The following is a 24,828-nucleotide window of genomic DNA, read 5'->3' as shown; positions in this document are numbered from 1 at the left end:
GTGCGTGTGTGTGTATATATATATATATATATATATATATATATATATATATATATATATATGCTTGTTTCCCAGTTGTGGCGATAATTCTACCTCACCTAAAGCTGGACATGCTGTTTTAAGACGTGTGGCTTAAGGGACAGAAATGTCACTCGGTGAGAGATTGGATATATTGCTGTGAAATGTTCTCCAGATATTCAAAGTCCCTAGAGGATAAGTTCAATCCCTGACTTTCCATTATCAGATAAAAACATTTTGTATGTGTCCAATACTTTGGTGCATGACCAAATACCTGCAGAACTAATGGCATTGTATAGCAAATGTTAGCATGTCTTTTTAACATCCTCATTCGCAGGCTTTGAATAAATTATACATACTTTCCTGATTTTGCCAGGACTTATTTCACCTTATTTCAATGCATTTTGTGGGTACTACTTTAGTATAGTTAGTAATATATTGCAATTAGTAGTCATAAGTGAATTTTAATATAATCTGTGGTCAAACATTTTTATTTCAACTCTGAGGAACCACTGTATCCATCCACGAGTACAAAGCCAAATTCACTTTACTGTATTATCTATTGTTTTTCTTATGCAGTATTTCTGTAAACATACTGACAACCTGACCGCCTGTTTCTGAGACACTGTCAGTCACTGTCCTCCCTCAGTGCCAAGGTTAAGTTATGATGTTAAGTACCTTGGGCAAGCTGCGTGCCGCATGGAGGATTTTCTTTCTGTGTCCTGGGTCAGTGATCCCAATGTCTCTGAGATCCTGGTCCTCCATCACGTTACCTCCCTACATGTGCACAAACGCAAGGAGACACACACAAATAAACACATTCACACACACAGGCACACACACACACAGCCATACTCGTACACACACACACGCATGCAAACAAATAAACACACGATACACATGCACAGAGACAATACACAATATGGACATACAGTAATACAATACATGAAAATCAATCAGTAATCCATTATACTGTATATCAGTGCAGTAATCTAAAAGTCTGCAAATATACACTGGCATACAGTATTTACGCATAAAATACTCAATACTGACACATAGCTTTACATAAGCCAATAAAAGTATCATGAGTCTTTCTACACGGGAACTACCGGGTCAACATTGTACACACTTGTTCATACACACATGCACACAGAATATGCACATCTCTGACACAAGCAGTAACAGCAGAGTGGGAGGACAATGAAGTCAAATAAATTGTGCATGCCAAGAGTAATCAATCTGAACTGGTGCAACAAAGCCTTCCTAACTGCAGCAGCATCTACAGGAGAGAGGAAACATGACTATTTCACTCCAGTTTGTAATGATTCCTTAATTTAGGACATGGAAACAATAATAATTTTGCACCTCCTGAAATCTTGACTGACAAGCAGATTCTTGTCTCTTTCATGTAGTTGTTCATATTCACAGCTCCGGCTGCTTTGTCATCTTATTCTGGTTTATAGGCAGCAATAAAGATACAAGGAGAACCTTGAAAATGTGAAGCTAAGCGTTTTTCCCTGTGGACTGCTGCGGATTGATTCTTCCTGGCCAAGAATGTTAAAATGTTCTGTAGTCTTTACTCAATCTGCTCTTACTGGATTGGTTTCAGAGCACAATGCAGCAGTATTCACAGGCCTGTATCAGGGTGCAGTTTAGAGATTACTCACTGATCGCTAGAATAAAGGTCAAAATGAAGCGAGGTCTGATGTAAGGGAGGCCCAAAATAGATTCTCCACTTTTATTAACACAGTCTGAAGTTTGATGATGCCTCAGGAGACTCTGCAAACTTATTATTTCATGCTGCATTTGAAACATGTGACGGGAATGTATGGTTCAGTTCTTACATAGCTTATGAGCAATGGTAGTTTGATTTAATCTGATACGACTTGCAGATGTAGCCATGGTAGAAGTCCTTCATCTCACTAAATGCACTCAGTTAATGCAACAGTGAATTAGAATTGCTCTATTGCTCTGCACAACAGGGGAATTGCTTAGAAAAATCGAATTTTGTACTTTTCTACATTATACAAGTTCTACATTATAGCATTTCAGAAAGAGGGGGCTGCAGAATCTGATGCAATATTAATGCAGGGAAGATGCAATGTAAATGCATGATGAATAACTTCTGAGATGTTTTGCAATAGACAATGTGCCTCATTGCCACACGAGTTTGGACATCAGAACAACAAAGCATAAACGCTAAGAATAAATTAAAAATAAACAAATGATGTGGGATTATTTGACTGACAATGAATCCCACAACAATAAAAAAAAACGTGATGTTCACGGTCAGTTAGATTGATCACATCTGAAGCAAGTCTGGCAGAATCTAAAAGGGCACAATATTAAACATTCACCAACGTCTGCCTGACTACTCTGACCTTTTCCCTTGTTTGCTACCTCCACGTCCTTGTAAATATCCACGGGTAATTTGCCTTGTGAAATTAATGATTTATCTCCTTGATGCATCAAGTCCAGCAGACACATTAGTGGTGGCATGTAGATGAACATAAGAATGCTTAATGGCCCATCTTCCCCATCACATTATGTCCCGGAAGTCTTGATCAACATGGAATCTACCGGCCCAATAAGCCGAGAAGGTTGCTTTGTTTTATTTCTAACTAGTGTCTAGATATCTGTACACTCGTGTCGGGGGAGCAAATATTTGTGTCAGCCTGTAAAGATTTTGCAATACGTTTAAAAATGTCTGTAATATCTCTGGTTGCATTAAGATGTGGACAATGTTGCCAATCAATAAGAAGAGCTGATTTATGGCAATATTGGATTTACAGGATGCACTAATGTAATTAAATAACTTTTATTTGTCAGGTGTTCAATTCACTGGATTACTTAAGAACCAGAAATGTGATTGTATCTTTAAACTTTTTAATTACTTACAATGATATTAAATATACAGTGATAAAGGACTGAATCTATATTAAAGGCCAACTGTCTATCTTTGGCATTTCTATAATGCAATGTTTTGTTGTTTATGTCAACATTTACACAATGCTGATATATCTGTGCGATCTGGCTGTAATCCATATCGCACCCCCCTACTGTATTCCTTTTCCTCTGACTATATATGATAAATACACATACTACTCCTTCAGGCTTGTTGTCACCTCCTGAACAAATACAAGTCTGAGCCTAGAGTTTATGGGAGCAAATAAGGTTCCTTAATAGTTTGAGCCTGCAGCAGCCTTTTGTAAACATCAAGAGTTGCATGCATGTACCGAATGTGCAATAACGTTTTGCAGCCGTATGTATCGTGTATGTGTGAAACTGTTTTATGTAGTACACACATTTGCACATGTGTAAAAAACGTTTTGTAGCTGTAGAAATATTTTGTTTTATGTGTAAAAACTTGTGTTGGAATATCTTCAACAGTGAGGTTTCACAAAGTCTGAGAGACAAACACACACATTTCCTCTCTGTGTATGTGACACTGAAGTGACAACCTACAAGTTTCAAGCACACATGTTGACCCTGTATTTAGTTTTGAGCTGAATGTCCAATCAGCACTTTGCCAACTGACCATCCAATCAGAGGAAGTGAACATTTTTTACTTTTTTATATTTGAATCTCAAAGAGAAATTCCAAGTTTGCCCAACGCATGAATACTTGATTAATCCAATATTTGGGTCCAGCCCTATGACCCTCATTTGCTCCCTTAAAAGCTTGCGTCTCCACAGCACCTCCTAGTAGGACTGATCACATGTTCATAAGGACTCCCGTTATGTTGTGATCTCATGCCTTACCAGTAAGAAAAACAGATCAGAGAGCAGCAGTCCTCAACTGGAACGCTTTACGAATACAACCACTTTCCCTCTGAGCTTACTGGTCTCACATAAGTGAGCTCAGCTGTAACAAACCGATGTAACATATAGCCCATAGTGCTAATGCACCTCTGTGGTGGGAGAAATGTCCGCATTTACCCTTTGGGACTAGTTATTTACAGTGTACAGCCATGTTTTTTAGAGTAACATGAAACATTGGAACGTTTTCTACAATCATCACCAAATGGAATATCAAGTTTCATTGCAATGTTCTCTACGGGAAACATGATAATGCTTTCAGTCACAATGTATACGTCCTTTGAGCTGCAGTTGAATTCATTTATCAATATATAATCTGATAGCGTTTAAAAAATACAAAATGTGTCGATGCTTTCCAGAGATGTTTTTTAAACCATCACAGTGGACGAATCTTGTGGCTTTTTTATAATTTACTTAAATCATAAATTTGTAACCAAATTGCATTTCTGCATGCAACCAGGGATATACAGTATATAAATACAACATTAGCATGCTGCTGCAGTGTAATCACACATTGTGCAGTTATTGCAAGACCCTCTTATAAGCACCACAAGCAGAGCATAATGGGTAGAGGATTTAGTGAGATTTGGCAGCAAGGATAGTTTGTGCAGGTTATCTGACTGCATCTACAAAGAGCTCAAGTCCAGTGACCGTTAATTTAGAAGATTTGATATAGGAGGTGGCTTTAGACTTTTACAGTAAATGAGATAGCATGGTTGGGAATGCTGGGAGAAAGTTAATGGGTTTTGGTTGTAATTTGTCTTTCCATTGGTGACAGCACATATTCTTTAAAGGGATTCAGTGTGGGGCCATGAATCTTAGCAGGGTCATGCATTGCACAGGAGGTGAAGAGGAGGGAGAGCGGAAAGGGGGAAGGAAGAGAAACGATGCAGGGGGTGAGTGGGAAAGAGAAAAGGAGAGAGAGCGGGTGAGTGGAGACAAGACAGACAAGCAGAGGGTGAGAGAACAGAGTGGTGACATCAAAAGACAAATGCAGCTAGGTTGACACAGGCAGAGTCAGAGTGATGTAAAGTGGAACCGACCCCTGAGATGACATGCTGCAGGTGACTCACCATGAATCGTAGGTCGTCGAAGCCATTGAGCAGGAACTTGCTCTCGTACTGCGGCAGCCCCACTTGCTCCAGCCACTCTCCGACCGGCTGGTCCAGGGCTTTACCACAGGCCCCATCTGCCGAGAGAGGGAAGCGCTTCAGCAGGGAGAAGCCGTTCAGCCGGTAGCAGCGGCACTCAGAGGACGACACATGGCATTGCCACATCATCCTCGGCCAGCAGAGGCAGAGCCGAGTGCAGCAGCACCAGGCGGGGTGGGGGGGAGACAGGGTCCAGGCCGGGGGTGAGGGGCTCCCAAGGTACGGGTGGGGGCCCAGCTAACTCAAACAAGGAGGAGGAGGGTAGGAAATGCTGCAGGCCTAGCTCAAGCCCTGCAGGGGACTGACTAGGCTAATATACACCCACTGGTGTTAGTGTGACTGACTGAAAATGTCAGGCGAGGGTGGAGGTAGTGCAGGGAAGGAAGCCCATCTGAAGCTTGGTAGTGTTAGTTATGTTGGACTGAGCCACTACAGCATCTTCCAACAAACAGGGTTCACTAAACATTCCTTTAGTGAGCAGATGAGCGAGTTTAAGAACAAGTGCCTAGCTATTCCAACAACATAACAATTCTGAACACTACAAGTCAAGAGACTAAATCATTTTCAAGAAAATGGAAACATCTATCACTAAATCAAACATTTTCATACATAACACATCATTTACTCTCCTAAAACTATCCCCGTCATTTCTTTCTAAAATCAGAAACTACTCCATCAGGGTGTAACACAGAAATATTCAGTTCCCCCAAAATAAATTTGTCACGGTTTTCACCACATACTTGTAAAGCTCTGGCTGAGTCCCATGGCTTCATTGGTCAATCTCTTTGAGAGCTAGGACACGGCTCATACAATGAAGGTAGCAGCATTCTAAAGTACTGTTGAGGTACTGGTGTTATTTTTGATCAAGGAAAACACATTTGTTTAAATAATTGTTCCTCTTTTCTCCAGAGCCACAAGGAGTATTGTCAGGTAGACATATTGTAAATCCTACATCAAAAAAAGAAGCGTTGTCTTAGGATTTCCAGAGTGTGCCGATTCCAAACTCCTCAATTCATTATCAAATCCAAATATAGATTCCTTGATAAAGCTCCTGGTAAGCTGTCTGCCAGTGAAAAAAGGCTCAGTGTCCTTGGTGGTGCCAGTGCTGCCCAGCATTCACACTCTTTAGCAGGCTGCTGGCCGTGCCGCTCCGCCAGAGAACGTGCTTCTCATCTCTCAAAGCAGTAAATCCAGGTTCAGATCCAACAGACGGCAGGTGAGCCTCTTCACTCTGAAGCAGGGATCACTACAGGACCACAGTGCAGGTTAAGCTAGCTCCTTCCTGAGGCTGACGCCCCCCTCTCCCACCCCAGCCCACCTGGTTCTTCTCCTCGCTGGGTACAGCTAGCAGCCTCTGTGCTCAGGGCAGAGGTTTGCTGCATCCCCTGCCTGTCTGAGACATGCAGGCAGCGCAGATGCAGTCACAGCAGCTGCTCCTGGCTCACACACGCTACCCCTCACTGCTCACAGGGCATAACGTCCTGACACCGACTACTTCTACACAGGAGACCACAGATCTGCCTCAACTTCAGCCACTGCTGCCACGTCCTTCCCACATCCACGACAGGCAAGAGACTCAGATCATCCCCCTTTCTCATCCGAGCAAATCCCTCAAGCTCTTCTTTTTAACTCCCCCCCCCTCCTCGCTCTCGTCTCTCTCTGCTTTCTTTCTTTTTCTCTCGATCTCATTGCCCCATTCCCACACTGTGTGATCGCACTGCAGGGCTGCCGTATGCTGCCTGATGAAGTGGGGTGCTGCTCCACGTAACCACCTCTCTCTCCCTCACTCTCCCACTATATCAATTCCCCTCCCTCTCTCTCTCTCTCCCTCTCTCTCTGCCTTGCACTCTCCCTCACTCTGTCTCGCTCCCTGCCTCTCGTCCTCAAACACAGACAAAAGCAAACACACACACTCTTTCTCTCTCTTCATCGTTTGTCTCTCTACCTCTTTCACATTCTATCTTGCTTCCCTTTTTTTTCTCATACAAATGCACACACACACACACACACACACACACACACACACTCGCTCTTCTCTGTCTGTCTCTCTCTAACCTTACCCCACCACTCTCTCCACTCTCTCCCCTCACTGCACTGATTAGAATTGCAGAGGCACTCTGATCTTGCCAGTGCAGAAAGGATACCACCATCAGAGGCAAGGAGCGAACACTGAGAGCCCAAAAATCTCTCTCTGCCAAGAATGTAAAGGGATGACGAAGAACCGATCCTCTTCTGCAGGAGCAACGGCAAATTACTTAAACCTAACATGGGATATTGAAACAAAGAGCTTCATCAAGCCCCTGCTTATTAGCAGACGACTTTAATCCATTTACATCTTACTTTGACGATAGGACAAGGGGGGGCAGCAGTGACTCATGTCAGCAGAAGTCTCTAATGTACTCTTACAGGAGAGGAGAAAAGAAGAGACAAGACACTCTTCAAGTCCTGTCTCTTCTCAGCTCACTCAGTCATACAGCATAAAAGAAAAGTGGCAAATCCCATTATGTACTTCCAGATGCTCTCATATCAAGCATTTTTTTTTAAAACAACAGATGACACGAACAGGAAAAAGCCTGGATTAACAAGTGAGATAATATATAATTAAGATATATTCTGGGTAGAAAGAAGACTCACATACAGTGCCATAGTCTACACAGGGAGTGGTAGACTTTAGCACCCACCTACTGGTGTTATGTGGATACAGCTGCAAGCAGAGCGTAGTTATGCAGGCTTTCAAGCTGCTTGCAATCACCTCACACATCCCCAGATGGGTAGTCAGCCAGTCAGTAAGGCAGTCAGGGCATGGAGAAGCGGTGCCAACAGAGGGAAGCAAAGTGAAGGGCTATTGATTGAACCTCCTTTGTAATTGACAGCCTGTACCCCTGTTGTTCAGGCGTTAACGATCAGGTAAAAGGCCAGGTCTCCGTGAGCCGTCAGTCATCCACAAGGACCAATGCTCATCACTCGTTATCAGGATGAGAAGCTGCTGTCAGATTTGCCCTGACTGAGGAGGAAGATGATGGAGGAGGGAGCGAGTGAGAAAGGGAGAGAATGAGCAAGAGACAGATAAGAAACAGAGAAAGACTAATAAAGGAGGAGGCGATGAAACATATGGGCGAGATAAGATGCTAATAGGACGTAAGAAGGATTGAAGTGGACTAATTATGATTCACTACGAGATCCCACAGCTCCTCCTCCTTCTTTACTCTTCGCTCCTGAGCCTCAAAGCAAAGTCTGCTCTTACACCACAATATCCAGACAAAGACTGTTAAAAATACCCGCCACCCCATCCAATTACATCCATTCATTTGGGACAGCAACACCTCCCACGGTAGTAGGACCTAATTACTGACTGACAGAGTATCCAATGCTCCTCCGTGGGGGGGGAACTGGGTCACTGTCTTATCCCCTGTTAAACAGGCCAAGCTGTCAAATCTATTCAAGTGGGTTTCTGTACTGTTTGAGCACTGCTGGGTCTTGACATGGCTCCAAGGAGACGCACCCAAAAAGAACTATTTACAGAGGAAGAAAAGGTAGAGGTTGTACCTAGATAAAGCCGTGCCTCTTTATCAGAGCAGGAGAAAAGCACTAGCTACTTGTCAACACACCCAAGCAGTGGAGAAAATGAGCTGCAAAGCTGAATTAATTCAGGGAAACTGAAGGCGGACTCTTTTGCTTTGAACGTCAGAGTGTGCCTGTACACAGACCGAGCCGATACCTCCCGTGTGCCGTTAGCTGAGCTCTCTCTCCACTCCCTCTCTCTTTTTAAGCTCATTTACTCAGCGCTCTCTTAGCACACAATCAAGGCACCGGTGATGGATACACAACACAAACAACCTCATCTTTGAGCATGCAGAATGGCGCTGTATTTTGTAGCCACAAAAAATCTGATGATCAGATATCTGCTTGTGAAGATGAACTGGCTGCACTTTGCTCCTGATAGGAGAGGGACGACATACAAGGAAATAGAGGATAAGGTTTCCCACTTCTGTCCAAATAAAAAGATAAAAAGTGGAATGAAGAGTGATAATTCAGGTTTCCATCTTTGTGTAATCTCCCTCATCATCTCCTTCCCCCCTCCCTCCCTCTCTCTCTCTCTCTCTCCTCCCCTGGTGATGACTCTGAAGGGTACCTGTTTGTTCCATTTCATTAGGCTACATTGTGGAAAAATAAATATGACCTCTTTACTAAGCGACACGTACAAAAAGAGCAACAAAAGCATCTTCTCAACCCCCAGAACTACTTGCACAATCTCACATTAAAATCGGAGCAGCAACTGTATGACTCAGCTGAATGTGGGACACTTTCTGCATGCTGTTCTCCCCACAAGGCCTATAAATAGCACACACCTATACGTGTAGAAGAAAAAACAAACAACATATTTCCTCTTATGTAATGGAGAATAACCTCAGGTCTTAATTGTTAGGATGGCAATTAATCTAAGAATGCTTGGGTGTGCTGGAAGTCAAGTTACAATTAAAATCATAAATTAACACATGGACGGAAACCAGCTTTGCTTTAGGATTGCTTTGCTATTATGCATCTCTGTTTGACTTAAAATGTCATTATTATATTGTGTTATGGTTCAAAGCAGCCTGGGAGGAACTGAACATTAGAGAATATTAAGATGAAGATGGTAAAAGTGGTTATGGTAATGATGATTGGTGATTTATGTTGTATTTTATTATGAAAAAGTGTTTGTTAATTTGCTTTCTAACTGTTTCTAAATGTTTTTCTCATGTAAGGCATGAGAAAAAGAGTTTTGTTTCTGGAAGGGGCTAAGTAATTAAAGTGTCTTTTTATTTGATTAAGATGTAGCTTTTATTTATCTAAAGGCTAAAATAAATCAAGCTTCTTCACAACCTTCATCTTTCCCTTTCATGACTAAAACAAAAATTTTGCATATGAAATCAAAAAGAGATTTGATTTAATGTACACTCAGCATTTAGTTTAATTGCTTGCATAGGTCTATTTAAATCATTTACCTTTTAATTAACATAATGGATTGACACTTCAAGACTTTGTAATGGGCCGACAGGAAGAAGTGAACACACTGACACACGTATGGTTAAATGGTGGCTCGGCAGTAAAAGTCTTAATTGTCTTAATTACATTGTCATTTCTTTTTACACTTTTCTGCGTCAGTTAATTCATATACTTTTATCGCAACCACATATTTTACCGTTTCTGTCTTTCAGCTTGGAAGGTGGTCAGCAGATTGTGAAGCCATGAAACATATTGCGCATAACTAATGAAGATGTTATCTTAATAAATCTGATGAGCCTTCATAAAAGGCGGTCCCGTGCATACCCGGAGGAGCTGTTACACAATATGATGAAACCACCTTATGGCAGAGTCTCTAACTAATGTAGGTATGTTTACACTGTATCAACCCAGGAGTGTTATCTAAACAAACTGAGCTGATGCCAGCTGGCTTCTCCCTCTGCACTGCCTGAAGGACACTTGATGAAGCGTACTATCAATTCAAGCCCTATTGAGATCTACAGTAACTCCAGAGAACAAGAAATATGACAGTGAGGGAATTTACAATTACATTTTGCACAAAGTGAAAACCTTGTGTGTAACAAATAAATACAACGTTCCAAACAAACGTCCTCTTCAATCTCTGTGACTTATAAGTACAAAAAGAAACTCCCCTCCATCCTCTCTGAAGGTGTGTTTGAATACTGAACAGCAGCTCGTAGAGAAGCTGCTCACAAATGTAATCACTAACAGGGTGTTAAAAGTTTGGTTGGTGCTAACATAACATAATTCCCCTCCAATGAACTCTAAGGGGCTATCATGAATGCAGCACCAATTAAGAGCTGTAAATAGTTAATGAATAGGACTCACCTAATCCCCCAGACCCAGTTGTCATTTTGCATTAACCAACCAATAAATTACACACCACAGTCATAACTCTGGAAGAAAAAAACCCTCGTTCATTTTGCATAAATTAAAAATTCTATCATCATGAAAACATAATAGGTGGTGAGGCATTACCTGAGCTTGGTGTGGGCCGTTTCTCTTTGGATGTTTCAATGCCTGCTCCAATCAAGTTCATTATCTTCTCAATCTGTTAAGGAGAACAAGCATGAAACACAAGAAAATGCCAACAACTACTAATGAATAATAAATCAATACAGAACAGTGGGGATCCTATGAAATTATTCAAAACATGCACGTACTTAACTCCGGTCTAACCCTCCTCCATCCCACCACAGTCAAACCAATTAGAAAACAGGAACACCAGAGGAGTAGCACTGGGCGAGGAGTCAGGACAGAGAGCTGCTGGTGCTGGGAGTATTGGGGAGGCGGCAGGCTGCTTTGCAATGATGGATTACAAGCAACAGTCCAACGTGGACAGCAATTCAATGACTAACCCACTACTCAGCAAAAACAAAGCGAGGTGATGAGCTGAATTACAATCTGCACGGCTCGAAAAACTTTTTTTCTGTGTACATAAAATGACATGCCGCATGCACCAATTTCTTTTTACTTGCACCAAAACATGTTTTACTGCAGCATTTGGGAGTGTTTGCCCTTCTTTCTCTGCACTTCCACGAAGGCCATTATGAGCTGACTTTTCCCGTACATTGCTATACAGTAATGCACGACAGTTACTGTGAAGTAGTTTCAGTGTTCATTAATGTACATTACAGAGAAACTACTTCAAATTGTTTCTTGTTCTAGTCAAGGACATTTTGAAATCCAGTGCTTCTCAGCAAACCTATCATGGAAACTGTTGTATAGAATGTGAGATATTATTGCAGTGCTTTGTGGTCGCTCCAATTAACAGTACAGCATGAATAGACGTGCATTAAGAAACGAGTACGAATAGTGTTTTACGGTACTGCTCCGTCTCGTCTGTCTGTGTTTTTTGTGCTGCGACGTTATCAGTTATAAATTAGTTTTTCATTGCGTGAGAAAATGAAGGTGTGGCACGAGAGCGTCAACGCATGAGAGTTGGCAGCCTTGAACACTTACATGCAACGGTGCATGTAGATCTGAGAATTACGTACACAGCTCAAATTTGACATGCACTGCCGTGGTATTTCGAGCCCTGAGTATAGTAGCTTATGAAACTCAAAATTATTGAGGCCTGTTAGGCAGTCCTGAAGCCAAATCCAGAGTACTGCACAAACTAACCCTCCAAAGATTCAGATCTGTTGCTGACCGTTTCTTAGTGAGTGTTTCATTGCCCTCTCAGACCTGTATTATTTAAGCTTCACAGAAGAAGGCAACAGCTTACTGCAAGGTTAAGTGAGCACAATGCTGCATGCAGGAGATTACAGAGCAACTCAGAGAAGAGTTGTTTAGGGGCTTAGAGCCAAAAATGTTTATTTAAGAAGTCTCTGGCTTTCCAGGAGAACCAAAATACATTTCCAGGTTGTTTGCTTTTGTTTATTTGCTTGATAACAGTAAATCAAGTTCCAACAAAGTGCTTTTGGCGCTAGATACAGTATGTTACAAAGTAGGCAGAGAAATAAACGTTGTTCATTTCTTTATTCAGAGCCAATCTACCTACTTGCACCTGGAGAACCTACTAATAAACATTTAACAAACACATCTCATTTGTTTAATCCAGATAAAAAACTAACTATTTGTGCTTTTATGGGGTGTTAGGCTGGTCCCCGTCAAACTCAAGGTAACGACAGGAAGTCACTGTGTGTAGCCAAGAAATAGTTCCTCACACAAACCAAAAAAAGTCATTTTAATTCTTTGTTTTTTTCTTATTTAAACAAAGTAGGTAGTAAGCAAATGTCATTACCATCAGACAGAGCCAGGCTTGCTAAGCTAAGCTTGCCAGCTGGCTCATGCTGGCTGAACAGATATGTGACTGCTAGCAATCGTCTCTTCCAACTCTCAACAACAAGGTGGATAAGTCCCCAAAATGTCCAAAACTATTCCTTTAAATACAACAGCATGAAAACTGAATAAGGTGGGACCACTTGCAGCAGGTGTGAGATGAGTTGTTATCCTAATGTCCCGTCTCTGTTCCATCTTATTAAACATTCAAATACAAGGATCGTGTTTCACTGATTTCATTAAGCTCGATTGGAACAGACAGTTCATTTTGAAGTACCCAACGTCACATTTCTTCCATATAAATATACACTGTAGTATATTCATGAGTCATGACATTGCAACTAAAAGAAGGAGTCTGGGTTTTATCATATGTACAGCATATTTGAATAATAATCACTTGTCGCTGGTTTAAGCAATTTGTCTACAGAGCGCCACACTACTTGCTGACACTTCATACGTCAAGGACAACAGGACGTCATACACAGAACAAATGTACCATTCACCCTATTATAAAGACTATACATATTAATAGAATTCCATACTATTTGACTATTGTAGAAAAAAGGATATCCGCAAGTACATGTTTTGACAAATTAAAACAAGGCCGGGGTCACCTAAAATTCTTTGTGTGAACTATTGCAGATCAGGCTGGGAACTAAATTTAGAATAAGTGTAGTCTAGTCACAATTAGCGAGGAAGTTTTTTTTTGGAAGCCTGAAAAGCTGATTCTGCTTTCACTAGTGACACCAGAGACACAGCCAGGCTTATTTGATGTAATATTTAGTGTTTGAAAAAGCCCTATGCACTTCGCTAGTGGCATCAACACTGTGGAAAAGCCTTGATTCATTTGGAAGTCAGGCACGTGGGACGCATGGCATATGCCTCCAGCAATTAAGACCTCACATCACTCTTTAAATTAACCCAGTTACATTCTATATCACACACACAAACACACACACATACACACTCCAGGACTACATTACAGCTGCGCTTAAGTGCACCTTTATTAAAACCAGTCATCAAATGCTGCCTCTAGAGAAACCAGCGTCATCATAGTTGAAGTGCTGAAGTATTTCATAACATCATGCACATGCAGCCTCATCCACTGTATGAATAGCTAGATGTTTGGCACTGGGATAGGGTAGACATATGTTGAATTGATTTTTTGTTTTCATGAAATAAGAGTTTCCATGTGAACTCAGGTCATTTAGTCCATTAGCTATACCCGCTTATCCTTGAGGGTTGCAGGGGGACTGAAGCCAATCCCAGCTGACCTTGGAAGAGAGGCGAGGAACACCCTGGACAGGGTTTGGCAGTCAATCACAGGGACAGAAAAAATATTCACGCTCACATTAACACCACATTCAATGCCACACAAACCAGCCAGCTGGCAGGTTTGAAGCCAGCTGCGCTAACCACAGCACTACTGTGCTGTCCCATTAGCATCTTTAAATACTAAATACACGTTAGCCTTACTCAGCCATAAACTTTGAAACCATAAAAAATATTAAAATGAATGGTTAAACATTTTGGAACATTCTTTCTTGCTGAGAAGATTGATACCACTCTCATGTCTGTCCGTAAAGACTGGAAACAGCTAGCTTGGCTCAGTGCGAAGGTAACAGAATCTGCCGACTACTATACTAATAAGCTGGACTTTATTTTAACCTTTGGACAAACCCCTGTTTATAGTCTATAGAGCCCTGTTTGGTATCAAGAAAGCAAATATTTCCCAAAATGTCCAACCATTCCTTTTTAATATTTCTAATGGTTTGAATTCATTTATAACCTGATTCTGAGGAACAAGCTGACAGGCATTTCCATTATTTTGTCCACAACATTTATATCCATGAGGGAAGGCTAAGTGACAGAAACATCTCTGTATACTGCAATACAGTTCGACAGCACCACAAAGTACAACAACAAATAAGTGAGTGAGTGAGTGAGTGAGTGAGTGAGTGAGTATGCATGGAGTCGAGTTAAATATTGAGTTGTCCTTATTGGATATGCATTAAAAACGGGAAAGGTGCAGTAACCTTGACCTGCGAGCCAGCTTTCAATGGGAATTAATTTGACACAAAGAGCGCTTTCCAGTGAATGTCTGTGAGCAGAATGGAAATAATCAGCTCAGAAGATCTATTCACACAGATATATAATTGAGAGTGCAGTTATGAAGCACATGGGGCTCTGGGTGGATCGTCATTGAATCACTGGTACTCAACTCTGAGTGATGGGTAAGCTCTACATCATGAAGTGGTTTACATGTTAATACAGGTTGATCTGTGCTTCAATTCCTGCCTACACTGCAAAAAATATCCATTGTATGTCACCTTTTTTAAACGTTTTTCTTCAATTTTTAAAAGTGAAAAATATCTGATAGTAAGGTGAAATCATTTTTTCTTATTTCCAATATAACTCAAATGGGTGGCCGAATTGTTGTGATCAATTCATGTCCTTATTCTGCATTACCTCTGGATATTATGACTTGTTCTTCTCAAACTCAAAACTGCAAAAGAAACATGTTCCCTATTTTGTCCAGGAGCCTCCTCAGAACAACTCCTCTGAGAATTGGTATTGATTTTATTTCAGAGATTAAGAAAAAAACAAGTCCTTGGCGGTCACATCATTTAACTCTCGGGGTACATTAACCTTTAGCAAGACTTACACAAAAAACTGCAGAAATGTACTGGAGCAGGAAAACAAACAAAAAAAGCCTGAACCAAAAGCAGACCTTGGGTTCACGCTTTCTCGTACAACTCGATGAAGTCAGGCCCAACTTAAATTGCTCCTGATCTTGGGTTTGTGTTTTTGATTGGATCCAAAATAACCTCAAAAAGATTAGACGAACAACATAGGCTGCATCTTTTATTCAGGCAATGAACGTACAACAGATTGCTGACTTGAATGAACGTGGCTTCAATATGTTAGAGACCGTGCTTGTTACTTAAAGAGAGCTCCATAATGGCCAGGGGTCAGACAATTTTATCCTGAGTCAGTGAACGTCTGAGTTCCTCTACAGGCCTTATTATACCTACACTCATTATGTGCTTCACTGCCCCTAAAAAATATAACGAATATATGTGGCACTGTTCCATGAGAGCAAAGTTGGAGTCCTGAAATACTTAAGTAAACCAGGAAATTGAATATTCTAATGTAAATAAAATGAATTGGAAAAGTTCCCAATGATCCACACACACACACACACACACACACACACACACAGAATTGTAAAAACAAAAACCTACACTGAACGCACGTCATTACGGGGTCACACAAGGTAACACACTTGATGTAGCGTTAGAAGCTGAATAAGGAATAATTCAACAACAACCACAATGATGGCAGTGAGTGACACAGCAAGCGAGCGGTAAATACGCACTTCTGTTACGTCATGTAAACACACCACGTACTGATCAGCTCTGCGCTCCAGATCAGACTAGAGACGTAACCACATAATCGTGGGTGAGTAGCAGTTGCTATCTTCCAACATTTATACTTTTTAAAGAGAAAAAACACACAATTGTGATATTTACGGGGCTAGCATACAATATGGCCAACAGCAAGTAACTCCTCATTTTAACTTCACAAATTAGCCGTTCCTCTTCCATTGCAGCGCTTTCCAAGAGAGGGACATGAATAAATAGAAACAGGGCGTCCATCAATAGTTCAGCTCAAAAAGATGCATGCAGTGTCAGAGACACCAATGGCAGCAAGCTACCACCCAGGGTGTTGGCCTGACCAACAGGAGCAACATGTTGCCTGTCAGCCAATCATTTTGGGCAATGGGTTATAGTCCACTGTTGTTTTTTTGATTTGGCATGGGGCACAGAGAATGGGAAAAAATGGCGGAAATGGTGCAGACATGATCAAACTGTACAATAATTGCATCACAAGTTATTAAGACAATCAATTCCAAGTGTCAAAAGGTGTCACTAAACTTACAGTCCATTAGCATTAATGCCACCTCTTTAATGATTAATCAGTCAGTTATGGGCTTTGAAGAACACAAACATAAAACAGATCAATAAATCAGCAAATATAATAGAAGCCTTTGTGGAAACCAGCTGTGTCCCAATTCTACATTAAACAGTAATTCTACACAGTACGCTTATCTTTGTATTTTACTCGACGCAGTCAGAATACAAGAAATGTCTATACTTTATCATTTTGTACCAGCTGTATGAGACATGAGCTGTCAATCACACTGTGAACACTACTGCCAATTAAACTTAAAAAAGGAGAAAGCAACCCGTTTACTTCCTTTTTTATTCTACAAGACGTTCCTGAAGCTGCCTCACCATCCACAATGTGTCAAACTTTGATCTGCTTCGAGATTTCATTTGTGCATTGCATTGTGGGGAGATATTGTTAATCAACAGATGAATGAGAAATTAAGCAGATACATTTGTGTATAGTGGTAACAGTGTTAATGTGTTTTTAATTCAGCTTGTGATGCAATTGAATCTTTCTCATCTATTCAACTACATGCTAGCTAATACAACTGTAATAATGTGAAATAATCTTTAACAATGTGCTTTAGCAATAGGGAGTACAACATTGTCCACTGAGAGCATGTCTCCTGTACATAAATGGAGGCATTGAGCCCAAAGCAGAACAGATAATGGGAATGATGGCTGGATATAATAAACTAACCAAAAAGGCTGCCTGCCTCACTGGCGCTGGCCTGGAAACAGAATTACCGCCTCAGTATTATTGTCAATAAAGACAGATGGGCCAGTAACTCCACATGATACAAGACCCAGATCACGTAATTCTATCCAGCAGTCCTCATGATTTGGATTGTTTTTTATTCATTTGACAGCTTTGAAACCACACTACACAAAAAAAACTACTAAGAATGATCATAGTAAAGTCATGATGGCCTTCATGGTGCATTATAAATGTGGAAAGGCATTGTGACATGACTGCTTAGCTTTGTCTCATAGATGTATTACTTTGCTTGTGGGTACAGAATATATTTTTTAATACAACTTTATAGTTTAATAATCATACAAAGTGTCAAACTGATTACGCATAACGTGATTTTTTTGTTCTCTCCTCTCCTTTCCTCCGCTCTGTTTGTGTGTGTGTGTGTCGGGTGCAAAGCCCCGCCCTTCGCGAAACACAGCGGAATGAAGCTGCGCCGGTTAAAATAGAAGCGCCCCGTCAAAATGGAAAATCTCTTAATAATTTATTGATTATAAGTCCGGGTCCGTATAGGTCGGCGTCTGGGTCCGGACTCTGACCGCGATCCGCCTGTTAGTGACCCCTGTTTTACATGTACATATCATCTGCACTGTCAATAAATCGCTGTATATACGGCATATAGATACTGTATCTAGACATGATAAACATCAACACAAGTCTAGAATGTATTCAATAATTATTTCTTTGCATTATTTATGTAATTTAGAAATTATAGAACACTTTTTTTTTGTTGTTCATTTGTGGTTTTTATATATACATATTTATATACGTGTACATAATAGTTCTGTCCTATTCTTCACTTTTATTTTCCTCTCTTTGTTCTCCTTGTGTCTCGCTGTGAAGTGATTCTGATTAGTTAGTCTGACAATAGGAAAGACAGATTTCAGTTTCTGAATTTATATTAAAAATTAAAAACATTGTTCCTTTACTAAATAACATAATACAAAAAATTAAGTCATGAAACTGAAAGGCCACCATGACTGTTCCTTCACAATTAAATCCTCAAATTGCTATTTTCAAACTGGCAAACTTCCATTTTCTTCAAAAGCACACAACAGCATTTGAACAGGCATGTGTGGAACAACAGCTTTTAACAACAGCGGGTAAGATACAATGTGGTGTCTCATGTGTTACTATTTTATACGCTCTATAGTTACACCTGGTGAGAGATTTTCCAGGCAATGTGGCAGGTGAAACAGGATTGTGCCTCCCCCCCCACCCAGCCCCCACCAACACCATCCCTACTGCTCTCATATTCATGTACCACATCTGTCTAACCAGATCTTGGGATGGGTTCACTCTGCCGTGGCTCTCTGATATGAATTATAAACCAGTTTACATGTACTTTGAAAACATTTCCTCTATATTTCACTGGATTTACCAACATGAAGATGTTTTTTGTAAACTCATTCTATTTCACTTTCACTGTGGCCAATTCAAATTCATAGAAGTTTATTCTATGGTAAAGCTCTTTTAGAAAAAGAAGACATACTTTATTTATTCAACACTACCAATTTCAAAATTATTATATAACAAAAGGTGTGGAAACATATCAAATATATAAGATTATAATAAACCAAAGTTAACATAATAAAAATATGGGAATTTCATTAGCGGTCCCAATGTGTTGTGTTAAGTAAAACCACAGCCATTAGTAGGAGTAGCAGCATATAAACCACAGACTGTATAAAATAGATATTAACACACACACACACACACACACACACACACACACACACACACACACACACAATATGCACTTTAAAAGTTTGCATGTGTAATGACCTGAGGAATACTGCTGGGAAATTTAGAGTACACACATGAATGAAGCCACTCAAGCATCTGTAACATGTGGTTGGGTTAACCTTTGCCTTTTGAATATTAAACAGATGTGATGAAGATGTCAATCACCTTAATAATATGTGCCATTTCTATTATTAGTACAGTGTGTAAAGGATAGTGAAATGCAAGAGTATTACAGTTTAAGGTTTATTTATGTTATGTGTGGTACAGTATTAATATTTGGATGTACCTTATGGATCAATTGTGCTGTTTAGTCGTGCATGTTTCCTGTTTCTGTTGGATGTTCAATTGTTTCATGGCAGCTGCAATGAAGTTTAACAGGAGACACAATTAAATTTGCTAAATGACGGATATTGACAAAAGCCTTTTAAAATTGAAAACAAAATTGAAGATGGCTTAATGTGTCAGATATGTGCTATGGTAACATGAAATAGCTAACAGATTGTGGTGAAGTACCCTTTCAAACTCAAACTAGTAAAAAATATAAATAAAGTATGTCCTACAGCTAAGGTGGCAAGTACCATTCAGAGATAAAGGGATTGTAGAAGAACAAGATAGCAATTTCCCCACCAACAGTGTTGGTTCACTCAGTGCAACTATTGTGTTTCGTTTGAAATGGCACAGTGTGAGCAGGGATCATTATTATTATTAAAGAGCTCATAACTATTGCTAATGAGCCCTGTCCTGCATTATGACTATTTATGGGGGTTTTCTAAAACTGTGAAAAGTATTAAGTGTTTCTTTTGAATATAAAAAAAAGTGGTTGTTTGTTATTGTACCCTGGGTTTTGACAGATCTGGGTATGTCTTCACTTTCCTATTATGCACGTTGGGCATGAAATTATCTGCAAAAAGATCTAACATTAAATGTATATATATCCATTGATGAATTCAAGGGCATCCTAAAGAATGTGGTGATGGAGGCATGTGGTTTGTTTCTTGAGAGGCCACTGTCTTATGTCGCTGTGTGTTATTGTGAATGTTGTAGCTTCTAACATTGTGTCAAGAGTTGTGATTTTGTAGAGATGCTAACGTTACCTTGAGCAGGTCTTTTTTTTATCTCAATGGGATATCCTGGTAAAATAAAAAGTACATACAAATAAATAAAACGTTCTGGTGGACATTCATTTAGCTAACTAATTGATTAGCGTTACATTCTCCACTTCAAAATCAAGTTTGTCAAATGAAACGTTAGCGTAAACTAGCTCTCACGTTATGCAGGTTTCAGTTGTAGTGTGGCTAACGTTAGCTAAGGCAACTAGCGTTAACTACAGCTACCGTTAGCTAGCTAACTAAAGTTACAACAATGTCCATGAAATAATAGCTATATGAGACAAAACGTCCACTTAGCACAACTAACAAGAGAAACAAAAAGTGAAAATTTCACTTACAGTTGAAAATGTCAATCCTAACGCGGTTAAACTTGTGTCACGGCAGTTGACGTAACGTCGGAGCGTTATATGTGTGACGTTAACAGTGACGTAAACGTAAACTACCGCGTTATCAAACGCCATCATTATCATCACCAACGTTCATCTACGCCCATGGCGTCAATCTTAACGGCATAATTAGATTTCTTTAACGTGGGAACTTTTTCTATTTAATTCCCATTCATGACTCTATTCTGATAGTTCAAGAAAAGTTAAAAATAATAATAATAATTGAAATAAATAAAACTGTTTTAAAGGAACTGGCTAGCTCATGGTATGTTTTTAATAATTGTATTTATTTATTTATTGATGTCACATGACAACCAGGAAATGCTCACAGCTTGGTTTGGTTATATTTCAGATAAGTTAAAATCCCAAATAAACAGACTGGTCCACACAGCAATGAAAGTGATGGGGGTTAGGGAGCATCCCTCCCTCAAAATGCTCTTTGAGAAGACTATTAAACAAGCTAAAAAAAAAGATTGTCCCATATCCTGTATACAGAATAAGAACTGCACCCATTAGATAGACATTGTATGGTTCTAATTAAGTACAGGACAAGGTGCCTGTAGCTATTCAAATGATTGCATCCCTCTCTCAGTGAATCTCTTAAACTCAGGACATAAATAGAGTGTGAAATGCGGGGCTGTGTTCCACGTATTTGAATGCACTTTACGTCTGTTACTGCACTATAATTGTATTTTTTTTATGTGGTGGCCTTTAAGACTTTATTAAAAATGGTCCGCTGTTACACAAGCTGACAGACATAATAAAATTCAAAATGTATATATACCACTGAAAATGTCAATGGGGTTTATACTTAAACTCATAACTTCCGTTTTATAGTAACAACATCTGAATACCAGCATTCGTATTCAGTAGTGCACATGTACTGACATATGTGTGTGTGTGTGTGTGTGTGTGTGTGTGTGTGTGTGTGTGTGTGTGTGTGTGTGTGTGTGTGTGTTTATACATCTGATCTAAAGCCCAGCCTCCCTCTGAGCCTCATGTGTCGCTTCAATGTTTGATGGTGGTTGATCGCTTCTTTAGATATACTCACAAGCCAGAGTAAATTTTTGACCTCTCCACACACACACACACACACACACACACACACACACACACACACACACACACACACACACACACATATGTCCAACCCAAACAAATCCCTTGAAATCTGGAAGAGAAACAGACACTCTGGAGCAGCTGCAAAACAGGATGCCCTTGAGAACAGGACACCCCACCCAACACCGCCTGAATAAACATTTTTTTAGAGAGCACAGGGTGGAGCAGAGAGCAGGCACGGGACAGGGAGGGATGACAAAGAGTGGCACACAGAACCAAGTAAAAGCTCAAGATGTCAAAGTACTCTGAGGTGACACCCAACTATCTTTGTTGTAGGGATGAAAAAGGTACATACGTATGTCTGTGACTATAAATCGACTCCAAGACAAGACCAAATCCAACTATCAGCAGTTTCAAGGTCGATTCAAGTTCAAATGTGGACAACACTAGGTCACGACCGAGACTAAAAGAAACGAAACAGCCACACTTATTATTGCAGACAGTTTAGGCAGACAACTCACATGTGAGGGAGAGTATAATTATTAGTTCAATAAGTGTGTATTTAGCCTACGTTTCTATAAGTGAAAATAACGCATGTATCCGCCCAAAATGTAATGGGCTCTTCCTTGGCCAGTGCTACAGCCTTCCACCAAGTTTCATGAAATTTGGGGGAGTATTTTTTCAGTTATCCTCCTGACTATGACACAAACAAACAAACCAACGGACAAATCAACAAAAAGCAACAAAAAGCAAACCGAAACATAACCTCCTTGACTTGTATACAGCATAGTTAAAATTCTAATAAATCTAAATGCATCAAACTGAAGGGAGGATGCTTGATTGTTTCAAAGCAAACACACAGTGTGAAAAACAAGCACGACCAGCACCTTTAAAAGACAGCTCAGAACAGCATGTGAGGAAGAATTCTGCATCTTTTTGGGGAACTGAACTAAATTGTATCATACTACAAGATATTCTAATGTAATATCACAATCCTCCCAACGTGTGTAATATTTGTGTAATCACAGAAGGTCATGTCCTTAAACACCCCCGTACATTCACAGAAATGTTACATTATTGGACATGTCCTCTGTGTACATAATGTTAGCTGCAGTCCTGGCACGTTTTAAAGCTTGGAAGAAGGCCGCCAAGATAAATAACGTCTTGAATATATGTTTTCAGAATATTACCTTGGACTTCATGACAGTTCTGCTCAGGAATTGTGTCTTTCTGTATTGTCTTTGTCAGGAATTGTCAAATCCACAAGAAAAAAAAAATACAAAAAGTGAAAGAACTGTTCTTAAACAGGCTTTTTCACTGCTACTTAAACAAGTTGCTAGCCAAGATATCAGTTATTGTACAATGCCTAAACTTAACCTAATAAGATCTTATTTTTTTAATCGTTGTGACTAAACACTCAGCAGAAAGTGTCAGAGATGTTCTTGTCTGCTGTGGGTAAAAATAAATCACATAATTTTGCCTCCAAGCTGTGCACTATGATAATAATATACTCTATTATAGTCATCAGTTATTGTCCCCACAGGTTTTTGACTATTTAAGTGCCTTTGGAGGTTTTGGTAATAAATTATTATTAATTTCAGGGTCTTTGCAGGGCTTCAGGATGTACTGCATTGAAGCTCAAAAGTGCTCAAAAATCACAAGTTAAAGCTTTTGGGGATGGTTGGGGGGGGGGGGGGGGGCTGCTCACAGAGGACTGAAAGTAGATGGCGTAAGACGGAGTAAAGGAGCCAGAGGAGTGCAGGAGGAGACAGTGGAAGCGTGGGTCGGCCCCTGAGACATGTACTGAGTGGATGAGGAATGACAGCACAAGCCCAATTAGTCTTAGATGCCAGGGCTGCTACAGGGAGGTCGGTGCAAGTGATCAAGCCATTCATGCATTCAAGCTCTCACCCACAGGCACTCTATGCCAACAGCCTGGGTAAAGTTACTACAGTCGATCACTGCTTCTGATAGACTCCTCTGATCGCTGTCATAGTGCTCCCACTGCACTCCTTCCTTCCTTCCTTCCTTCCTTCCTTCCTTCCTTCCTTCCTTCCTTCCTTCCTTCCTTCCTTCCTTCCTCTCCTGAAAAATGCTGCTTTCCCATTTCTTCTTTTTTTCCTCACTAATCCTCAGTTGCATCTTTTTTCGGCCTCTCTTTTTTTCCCCCACATTCACACTTGCTAACACACTCTTTTAAGGACATTAACACACTTTACTTGAAAGCCTATCCATGACTTAACAGTGACAGTGCCATTCCTTCCGTCATCTACACCCTCCCACTTGTTTCCATTCCCCAGAGCTGGAGTATTACCTCATCCCACTCAGAGGCAAAAGAAGGCATGCGCTCCATGGACGGCTGCCCAGAGCTGCAGTTAGACACGGACCCACTGCGGACAGCCAAACCTCCATCCTCCTCTCCTCCGAGAGGTGACGCCAACAAGTCAGAGTCCGACTTGGACAAGCTTCGGATCAGCCCCAGGTCAGCAGGTCTGACTTTGACCGCTGCCACCGATGTAGGCTCAGTTGAAACTTCTCTCGAGTCCTTAATGCCAGCTTTTGGATTCTGGATCTCCTTGGCATCCTGTATGCACTCTGCCATTGTTTTTGGAGCTGCCAAATGCAGCTCAGGATCCTCAGTTTCCTGCAGAAATCTGACTCGTTTAGTCAGTCCAGAGAGTAATCCAGGATCCTGGTGGAGATTTTAAACTTCTGGTTACAGAAAGCCAGAATGATAGTACTGAAGGGCACAGATTAATTCAATATTGTGAATTTGAGGAATCTGCCTCCAACTCAAACACAGTGCTCCTGTCTGGAGGGAAAGGAAGCATGTAAGTGAGAGACTTGTTCACAGAAACAATCATCGAGGTCCACCCACTAGTTGTATCCTGTTGCCCTCCCCTTAGTGGCTGGCTGCCTCAAAGAGCCTCCTTTAGCCTCTCAACTGTAACTTTTGTTTGGGATACACTTTCCCCTATTAGTCTGTTTTTCTTATCAGGCCATAATGTTGTCATACACTTCTTCA

General features: G+C 40.5%; 1 protein-coding gene across 7 annotated transcripts in view; it reads right to left on the bottom strand.

Moving 5' to 3' along the window:
* The window catches only part of anks1ab (ankyrin repeat and sterile alpha motif domain containing 1Ab), a 39,383-nt gene extending 15,031 nt beyond the window's left edge, over positions 1 to 24,352 (bottom strand). For all 7 annotated transcript variants that reach the window (XM_029432552.1, XM_029432554.1, XM_029432553.1 and 4 more), the window contains exons 1-4: positions 24,118 to 24,352; positions 10,991 to 11,063; positions 4,910 to 5,025; positions 697 to 795 (exon numbers count right to left, since the gene is read on the bottom strand). In XM_029432552.1, the coding sequence (XP_029288412.1) occupies positions 697 to 795; positions 4,910 to 5,025; positions 10,991 to 11,063; positions 24,118 to 24,156 (327 nt within the window). In that variant the 5' untranslated portion in view covers positions 24,157 to 24,352. The remainder of the gene's footprint in view (positions 1 to 696; positions 796 to 4,909; positions 5,026 to 10,990; positions 11,064 to 24,117) is intronic.
* Between the last annotated feature and the right edge of the window lie 476 nt (positions 24,353 to 24,828).

Source organism: Cottoperca gobio, chromosome 5 (assembly GCF_900634415.1).
Source record: "Cottoperca gobio chromosome 5, fCotGob3.1, whole genome shotgun sequence".
In the NCBI taxonomy this organism is placed as follows: Eukaryota; Metazoa; Chordata; class Actinopteri; order Perciformes; family Bovichtidae; genus Cottoperca; species Cottoperca gobio.
Note: the sequence above shows the minus strand (reverse complement) of the source record. Positions and strands in the feature narration are given on the sequence as shown.